The sequence below is a fragment of the Asparagus officinalis genome, chromosome 1, assembly GCF_001876935.1.
Source record: "Asparagus officinalis chromosome 1, Aspof.V1, whole genome shotgun sequence".
NCBI lineage: Eukaryota > Viridiplantae > Streptophyta > Magnoliopsida > Asparagales > Asparagaceae > Asparagus > Asparagus officinalis.
The window spans coordinates 102,281,985-102,291,880 of NC_033794.1; the positions used below are offsets into that span (position 1 = coordinate 102,281,985).

The 9,896-nt window shown below is 39.5% G+C and overlaps 2 protein-coding genes across 2 annotated transcripts in view; one reads left to right on the forward strand and one right to left on the reverse strand.

The window, feature by feature from the left end:
* Nucleotides 483-4,608, reverse strand: LOC109838370. The gene is made up of 4 exons (XM_020406823.1): nucleotides 4,296-4,608; nucleotides 1,504-1,713; nucleotides 828-1,015; nucleotides 483-716 (listed from the first exon to the last, which is right to left on the reverse strand). The coding sequence occupies exons 1-4, from the start codon at nucleotides 4,606-4,608 to the stop codon at nucleotides 483-485; spliced, it is 945 nt and encodes a 314-aa protein (XP_020262412.1).
* LOC109838382 (glutamate receptor 2.2-like) overlaps nucleotides 6,747-9,896 on the forward strand; it is a 6,443-nt gene continuing 3,293 nt past the window's right edge. Inside the window, exons 1-3 of the mRNA XM_020406832.1 lie at nucleotides 6,747-6,951; nucleotides 7,275-8,527; nucleotides 8,761-9,067. Coding sequence (XP_020262421.1) covers nucleotides 6,747-6,951; nucleotides 7,275-8,527; nucleotides 8,761-9,067 — 1,765 coding nt within the window. The remainder of the gene's footprint in view (nucleotides 6,952-7,274; nucleotides 8,528-8,760; nucleotides 9,068-9,896) is intronic.

Sequence of the window (9,896 nt, forward strand, 5' to 3'; positions counted from 1 at the left end):
CCCAATTGGCATTGTTAAAGAAAGAGAGAGAGTCTTGGGTAAATTTTTCTTAAGTTGAATATTAAGTGTGCACATATATTTATACAAGTAGAGGAGGGTTAGATGTGTTCTCACAACCAATGTGAGACTAAAAAACCACTACTAATACTATTATCAACACTATTATCAACAGCCCCCCTCAAACTCATGTTGGATCAAACAAAGTGAGTTTGTGTACAAGAAACTGGAACCGATGAACAGGTAATGCATTTGTGAAGAAATCTGCAAGCTCGTCGATGGATGACACATGAGAAAGTAGAATTGTCTTATCCTTAATAACTTGTTGACGAACAAAATGAGCGTCGATCTCAATGTATTTGGTCTTCTCATAAAATACTGGATTATTAGCAATCTGGATGATACTTTTATTATCACAGTATAGAGGAGTAGGAGTCGAAACAGAAATACTTAAAATCAGTAAGAAGACGACGAAGATGAATAATCTATTTAGCTGTTAGGGACATAGCACGATACTCTGCCTCGGTGCTGGAAAGAGCAGCAACATCTTGTTTCTTACTCCGCCAGGAAATTAGGGAATCACCAAGAAATATACAATAACATGTGGTAGACTTCTTGGTATTAGGATCACCAGCCCAATCAGCATTAGAATATGCACAAAGATCTAACTTGGATGTAGCAGGAAACAGAAGAGGGCGAGTGCTAGTACCCCGGAGATACTAAAGAATCCGTAATAAGACAACATAGTGTACAGAACGTGGGACACTAACAAATTGACTAACAATGTCAACAACATGAGAGATATATGGTCGAGAGATGCATGGATAGACCAATTGGCCAACAAGATGTCGATATTGAGTAAGATCAAATAAAGACTCACCATCAGTAGAGCGAAGTTTGACATTCTGTTGAAGTGGAATATCAACAGTTGCATCATTAGTTAGCTCAGCTCGATATAGAATATCCGAGAGATTCTTCTGTTGAGACAATAGTACATCCCGTGGGCCTTGAGAAATTTCTAGATTAAGAAAATACCAAAAAGATCTAAGATCCTTCACGTGGAACTATTATGGCAACTGAGGTTTTGCGTACTGTATACCAGCCACATCATCACATGTAATAATCATATCATCTACATAAATGAGTAATAAAACTCTGCCACACGATGTAGTGCGAACAAACAGAGAAGCATCTTGATGATTTTTTATAAATTCTGCCTTGAGCACGACATCGCGAAAACACTCAAATCAAGCGCGGGTGCTTGCTTGAGATCATAAACACCACGACGAAGGAGACATACATGTCCCGAAGGAATATTAGACCCGGGAGGCAGTTGTATATATACTATCTCAGATAAAGAGCCAAGGAGAAAAGTATTTTTGACATCCATCTGGTATAAGGGCCAACGATGAGCAGCAACATCCGCAAGAAGAGTACGAACGGTGGGCATCTGAATAACAGAAGCAAATGTCTCCTTATAATCAATACCTTATTGCTGAGTAAAACCTCGAGCCATTAAACGAACTTTCTGACGTTCAATTGTGCCATCAGGATGATACTTGACCTTATAAACCCATTTACTACCAACTAAAGAGATGCCAACGGGACAAGAAACAACATCCCAGATATGTGTTTGCTGAAAGGCCTGAAATTCGTCAGTTATAGCTTGTCGCCACTCTAAAAATTGAACGGCCTCTTGAAAGGACTTTGGCTCAACTGTAGTATGAATGACAGGAATAAAATTATGAAAGATAGATGAATAGGAAGTAACCGAAGCATACCGTGCATGCATGACATATGGACATTTGTCTTGACGAAGAGCAAGAGGAACCTCAGATGGGGAGATGCTGGCACAGGTGCATGAAGGTCAACAGTATTTTTTAGAGTGGGTGTCGTGTCTACGGGATAGGGATCAGATGGTGGAAGAGAAGGCTCGAGTGAGAGAGAGTCAACAGAAGGAGATGGAAAATTTTCAGGGAGATCTCGAAAGGAGAAGCACGATCAGTAGTGTAGAGGTAATTGAAATCATCAGAACCAGAATAAAATGGAGAATCCTCTTCGAGCTGAACGTGTCAAGATATATGAACTCGACGAGATGCAGGATCATAACAACGATAACCTCGATGTTCTGAACTAATTTCTAAATAGATACAAAGAACAATTCTAGGAGATAATTTATCATGTTTGTGAGACGACAGAAGAACAAAACACGACAACCAAAAACGCGGACCAGATCATAACGGGGAGGATGAGTATAAACACGACTATGAGGAGTAGCATCGGAAAAAGAGCTAGATGGAGTGATATTAATGGCATGAGTAGCAGTGAGAATGACCTCAACCCAGAAACGATGAGGAACAGAGTAATAAATGAGCATGGATCGAGCAGTATCGAGAATATGACGATGTTTACGTTCAACAATACCATTTTTCTCATGAGTGTAGGGACATGACTGTTGAAAGATAGTCCCATGAGAGGACATGATAGAGGGCATGGTAGAGGATAGGTACTCTTTGATACAATCAGAATGAAAAACTGTAATACGAGCTTGCCATTGAGTAAAGATCATCACAGTGAAGGCTTGATAAGCAGTAGGTACGTTGTAGGCTGTCTAAAAAATTACTGCAGATAGCTGATTCTCATTAAACACTAAGGATGAAAGTTACAATCTGTTTACCTCTGCATCAGCAACATGACAATGAAGGTTATAGTCAAATGACTTTCATATCAACAAATAAATGCTACAATTAAAAACTTTTACGTAGATCGATGAAGGTTAAAATCTGATAACCTTCACAACAACCAATGAAAGCTCTAATTCAATGGTCTTCCCAATCAACATCGGGAGTTACAATCTGATGACCCATATATTTTTAAGGAACCAAGACGAAGGTTACAAGATGATGATCTTTGTAACGCTCTAGCAAAAAGAGACTACAAATTGACGGCCGCTTCAAATTAAAATGCAAGTGGCCTCGTTTCAGAGTTAAAGCAATACAAACACAGCTCAAACCTGGTCGTAAACGCAACTCAGATTCAGCTACTAACGCAGCTTTCAAGCATTGACAAATGCAGCTTCTAAGCTGCAAACACAGCTTCCAAGCTGCCAACACAGCTTCCAAACCGCTACAAATACAGCTTCCAGATGCTACGTCCGAGCTTCTAGACGCTGCGTTCAAGTACATAATTCATGCCAGAACGCGGATTTTACGTTTGACTCGTTCAAATATGAGTTGAACGGTTTTAAAACCGTTTTTCATGATTTGAGGGGATCACTCCCCCACTTAAGAGCAGATTAAGGGGGGAGTTACACCCCTTAATCCCTTATAAATCTTGAAAAATTCAACTAAGTTAAGGTCTGGCTTTTTGAGGACAAGAAGAGATCTATTTGGCAGATCAGATCTTGGCGATCTTTAGATCTTTTGAGCATTTTCGGATCTAGAGATCAACAAAGAGCTTGAAGTGTTATTCAGCAACCGAGATCAAGAAGCTTTGATACTTGGCTTATTAACTGAATTTCGGTTCAGATCAACTCTGTTACAGAGTTTAAACTCGCACGAAGTTTTTAAACTCGTTAAGAGTTATTCTTAAACATGCCACACAAGTTTTATTAACTTCAATCCAACGAGGTGAAACATTGGATCGTCAATGAGAAACAAACTCGACACTAACAACGAGGGAGGCATCTCATCGCTACCGTGAAGAAACCAGTTTTAAACAAAGGGGAGGATCTCCGTCGATCTTCTTCTCTTTTGTAAATCGGGAATTCGATATAAGAAGTGTAATTTCTTTTGCTAAGTTTATTAAAGAGAAATTGTACCGAGAGAATTGTAATTAATTCTTTTTCTGAGTTTGTCAGAAGGAATAACACAAAAATTCGATTCTCAATTGTCTTCTTTAATTTTCCCACAAACATACGTCAGAGCGATTTTTAAGTAGGTAGACTCATGTATAACGAGAGAAATCATCGATAAAATTAACATAATATAAGTAGGCAGGTGAAGAAGACAGAGAAGCTAGCACCCAGATATCAGAATGGACCAAATCAAATAAAGAAGGAGCTAACATAAATTAAATTCTAACACAACTGATGAGCCACATAGACGGGGCCAAGAGTTAGATGACCAGATGGATCAGTTTGTGGGGTGATAGAGCCATATTGAGTGATAAACAAAGGTTGTCCAACAGTCGTGTAGATAGGTGAAGAGATGAGGAAGTGAAGACAGAAGATAAGAGGGAGGCATTACGAGTCATATGAAAGGAACATCCAGAGTAAAAAACCCAGAGATCATTCATACCAGAGATCGAAGGGTTGGCTGAAGAACCAGCAAGACGCATACCAGAGAGTTGTGCAGTAGATGTAGAGGCTCTATGCCGAAGAGCATCAATTTGATGGCCAATGTCAGAGAGTTGTGCAGTAGATGGAGATGTGGTATGCTGAAGAGTTGGTATTTGACGGCTAATATTTGCAATAGCTTGAAGAGCCTCAATTTGACGGCGAATATCAAAGAGTTTTGCAGTAGATGGAGAGGTGCTATGCTGAAGAATCGTAATTTGACCGCTAATATCTGCAATAGCTTGAATGGTAGGGTCAAAAGTGGTAGATGACATAACATTGATCGGTAATCCTAGTGTACTAGAGGATCGAGACTGAGGGGATTACTGACTACGGTCAATTCTTGAGGAACTTAACTCATGATGAAGCTGAAAACATGTCTTAAAGCGATGTTCCTCCTCCTTGCAATAGGTGCAAAAGAGCTTAGACCGAGCCTGAGAAGCAGGTGCCAGTGAAGAGGCCATAATAGCAGCAATTCAAAGTTCAAGATAATAATCCTTGAACGAAACCCAAATGTTTAAAGGAGAACCCGAAGGTTAATGTAGAAACCCAAAGGTTAAAATGACTGTCAAATCTGAGAAAAAAGAAGCAACCGACGACCAAGGTGGCCCGAAGATCGGCTGGATCTGATGCTCATGCCGGAGACCTACAACGGATTAATGCCGATGTTGAGACGTTGAGACGTCGAGATGGATTGAAACGGCGATGCCGTAACTGACTGTGAAACAGTAATGCCGTTTGTTTGAGGCCGAGAGACGGTTTGAAACGGTGATGCCATTAATTTGAGACCAAGAGATGGTCTTGAAATGGTGATGCTATAAATTTAAGATCGAAAAACGATCTTGAATACGAGAACGCGAAACGCGTTAAGAGGCCGCAAAGCGACAATGCCAAAAATCTGGTGAAGGAACGCAAAACAGGCGTTTAAACGGTTTTGCCAAGATTTGGCAAAAGAACGCAGAAGCGTTAAAAAAATAACCTACCTCTAATACCATGTTAAAGTAAGAGAGATAGAGTCTTGGGTAAATTTCGCTTAAGTTGAATATTGAATGTGCACATATATTTATACAAGTAGAGGAGGGTGAGGTGTGTTCTCACAATCAATGTAGGACTAAAAACCCACTGCTAACATTATTATCAACATGCATCTTTCTCCCTTTGATATTGCAGCGAACCGTTCTAGTTCTTATCTCTCCCTTCCCATACAATTTTATGCGGTCGCTCTCCATAGGATAGTTTGCCCTAAAGAAATTACTTTTATTTGATAATTTAATCAATAATGCAAATGCTGATGTCACAAAAAAATGGACAGGACAAGATACAATATTACTTAAAGCTAAAGCTGCATCTTTGCAGAGGATAGGGAGAAATTTAACCATCCCAACAGTTGAGGATTCCTTTTTGTTCATTGACTTCGATCTGAGATTTTAACAATTAGCAAAGGCCGAACGTGACTGTGAAGCTGTAATCTGACTTTCCTCTGTAGAATATTTTAACAAGGATGCGCATAGATTTTAGACTTGGACAGCCATCGGTAGGTCTCAATAAGTTATTCGAGTGTCTTATATTCGGTTAACAAGTAGTTGAGTAGTCTAGACAGGCATTGATAAATATTTTAGTTGATACTTTAATCAAATTACACAACTTCTGATGTATCTATGAAATACGACCGGAGAAGATAGGTCGCTAGTTGAAGCTGTAGTTTAGCGGAGTTTTTGTGAATATTTTAACCATCGAATTGTGGAGGATTCTTTCTTGTTCATTGGCTGTATTGACTAAGATTTTTTTAATCAGGAAGAAGCCTAAAGTCCTTGTCAAACAGTAAGGGCATTCTTCTGCAGAGCATTAAAAAATGATGCGCTTAGATTCTAGACAAGCACTGATAAGCTTTTATTAATTATTTGAGTATATTATATTTGGTCAAGTAATTGCTGGGTAATGTATTAAAAAGATGGTGTTATTCAACTTGACATGAAAAGAGTTGGCGGAGATCGAGCTGAACGAAATAAAAACTGCATTGAGGCGGTAATAAAAAGTTAGTTTCCATTTTATCTGCTAATAGTTTATCGGATTCTTCTCTCCTAGTATGTCCTCTTCCAGTGAAATGATACTGTGATAGTAAACTGTTGAGTTATTTTCTCTTCTCACTTGCGTAATAGCCTGCAGGCCGTTGGGAAATATGTTGAATACAAACTTGTTAGAAGCGTCACGCGCGTATGTCGTGGGTACTACTTCTCATTTCCTCCAACTTTCCTCATTCGCTTTCATCGACTTGTAGAAATATTATCTTCGGACTTACTGCTATAAGACTTCGTCTCCGTTAGTTAATTACTGTAATTGGAGGCTACAAATAGACCAATAATCATTACCTCAATCCAACATAGCCTGTCTTGTTGAGCCTTAACCTACACTTATGTCTAAACCCCTGGCGTTTTTTCTCTTCCTCTTGTTCTGCTCCACTATCCTTCGAGGAGGAGCAGCCACAGTTCATATAGGAGTAGTTGCCCAAAGGGGCTCCCGCATTAGTAGGGAGCAAGGGATCGCCATTGAGATCGCAGCCAAAGACTTGAGCTCTTCCGCTGATATAGTTCTGACTATTAATAACTCTAGTAGGGGAGGTAATTGACATGTCTTGCAACTCTCTCGACTCTGCTTTTCGTCGTAGAAACTGAACCGGATGCAAACCTCAGCGGCCAATTAAAGAGTCTTCTTTGTTCTTTTCCATGCACAACCGCCGGTGAAAAAAGAATATTGACCTCATGTAAATTATTAGTTTTAATACAAATAAATAAATAAATAAACAAATAAATTAAGTTGTACTCGGGTAGCATCGGCTGATACTATCCATTTTCTACTTGTGGATGCACAAACAAAAATATTAGAAACATGGACTTATTATGGCATATGGCACAAACGTATAACTTTTAATCTGTACTTGCAGCTGCTTTCCTAAATGGTGACGAGCAAGCCAATGCAATCATCAGTGGAGAATCATGGGCAGTTCTCGAAATTTCAAGAACTGGAACCAAAACAGGCCTTCCTGTACTCTCCCTCACCACCTCTCAACCTTTATCAGTCGTTCCCAGGGCAAACTTGTTCAGAATGTCATACAGAGCTTCGGCATACGTGCAATGCCTCGCCGATCTCGTGAAACTATTCAATTGGAGGCAAGTCATTGTTCTCTATGAAGACGATGGCTATGGAAGCACCTCATCAGGAATAGTCCCAATGTTAAACGATGCCCTTCAATCCGTTGGATCTCAGATCACGTACCATGCAGCTTTTCCATCACTAGACTCGATGCCTAACCCTGAAGACGTGATACATCAAGAACTGAAGACGTTGAACTCGAGACTGTGCAAAGTGTTCATCGTAGTCCAATGGTCCTCCTCTTCCCTTGTTAGTGAGCTCTTCAAAGTGGCAACAACATTAGGAATGATGGCCAAAGGTCATGTATGGATTGCCGGCGACGATATAACTACTCTCCTTGACTCAACACTCAGCCCGTCTGACATTTCCTCCTACATGCAAGGGGTGATCGGAGTTAAAACCTACATTAATGAGTCTAGAAAACCATACAATGATTTTAGTGAAAAGTTCCAGCAGAAATTCCAGTCAGAATATAGTAAAAGTGGGGAGACTAAGGTCAAGCCTGGGATGCATGCTTTGCTAGCTTATGATGCTGTTCACGTAATTGCAAAAGCCTATGCCATTTCTGGTAAGTCTCTGCTTGAAGGTATACAGTCGTCTGATTTTGTTGGGCTAAGTGGCCGGGTCCGCTTCAGAAGAGATGGGAGCTTAATTGAGGGTAAGGGAACTTTGGCTTTTCGTGTCATCAATGTTGTTGGGAAAAGCAGTAGAGATATGGGGTTCTGGTTGAAAGGTAGAGGTTTCTATAGAGATGGAGCAGAACAAGCTGCAAGTATAAATTTGTTTGGCACAATTTATTGGCCGGGAGGTGCAGCAGAGAAAATCCCGGGAGGGTGGGGTAAATTGAGGGTTGGAGTACCGACAAGGTCGTTGACTGAATTGCTTGTGAACGTGGAATTTGACGGTAAAGGTGAGGTTAAGGAGGTGAACGGATTTTGTGTGGAAGTTTACAAGGAGGCAAGGGAGCTGCTGAATTATGAGCTCCCTTATGAATTCTTTCCTTTCAACGGGACCTATGATGAACTTGTTGCCAGTGTTCCAGAGGTAAACACTTCAATTTCTCGGCTCAAAAGTTTGATGCTTTCAGCAACATTGAGCTTAACTACTGACTGTCTAGCACATTTATGCTCTCAGCCTCTGCTTCTGGTGGGGGGAAAAAATTTCATCTAAATTTTCTAGCATATTTGAAGCGGTATTAGTCTGCAGTGATAATTAGATGCGCCAAACTTTGGGTTGATAATACAAATCCTGACATGTTAATATCTTCTTTTTTTAAGAAATTTGATGCAGTGATTGGTGATGTCACGATCCTCAGTAAACGCATGAACAGAGCCATGTTTACAGAGCCTTTTCTCCCTACAGGGTTATCCATGGTGGTTCCGGTGAAACCCAACAACAAGAAATGGGTTCTCACCCAGCCATTCAGCCCAGAAGTTTGGTTGCTAGTGCTTGCCAGTTACATCTATACTTGCGTAACCGTTTGGTACCTAGAACATAAACAGAATCCTGATTTTGATGTCCCATGGAGGGAGCAGCTTGGTGCGACACTCTGGTTGATCTTTTGTACTATATTTTTTGCACACGGTGAGATCGAAGTTAATTTTGCATTATATTTTCAGATTTTATAGATCGATTTCACAAAAGAAAATTGATATTTGCCCATTGCTTAACTGACTACACACATGAGCTTGGATCCTCTCTTCTTCTCTTAGAATTAGCACATGATTCTCTATCTCAGTTGCCGTACTATGAAGATGGAAACAAACAAATTAAGATCGTTTTGGTTCATAGAGACATTGATTTTTATTTCTATTTTCATGTGACTTTATCGGTCTTATTACCTTTAAGAATAAATCGATAAATAACCTTTATTCTTTCTTTTTTCATGGAAGCTCTTTTTTCTCTTAATTCTGGAGCTTTCCTCTCCTTTCTTCATGAGGAACCCTTCACTCTTTACAGTTTTCGTCATCCCTCATGTGATATAGTCATATGGGCATTTCTGAAGCAAGGAAAAAGGGCAGATTTAAGGTTTGAAGTGTAGAGTAGAAACATGTGTTGTTGATATTTCATAAGGAAGACCTATCTGATATATGTGATATTTTGATATGCAAACACTTGATGGATGCTTGCAGATACTTCTTAATTTACCATATCCTTAAACTTATAACACTTGTTAGATGCTTCAAACTTGTTCCAATATGTATCCAAGACTAAGAAAATAATTGTCTAATGCATGAGTTTTTCCCATGAATTTATTGAAATTTTTGTAATTCTGTGATAAAACATTTTATATTCTTGTAATTGTTGGTTTATGTTACTTGGACTTATTTTATTCAAGTTTTTTTTAACTATCTCCCTTTATCATGTTATAGATAATGGTTATCTCATATGTGCAGTTTTTATTCCTGATAAA

Coding starts and splice junctions, on each gene's coding strand:
- LOC109838370 (XM_020406823.1), bottom strand. CDS start 4,608: ATGTCATCTACCACTTTTGACCCTACCATTCAAGCTATTGCAGATATT. Junction 1,016..1,503: donor AGTTCGTTTAATGGCTCGAG/GTTTTACTCAGC, acceptor TTCTTAATCTAG/AAATTTCTCAAGGCCCACGG. Junction 717..827: donor GACATCTTGTTGGCCAATTG/GTCTATCCATGC, acceptor CGGATTCTTTAG/TATCTCCGGGGTACTAGCAC.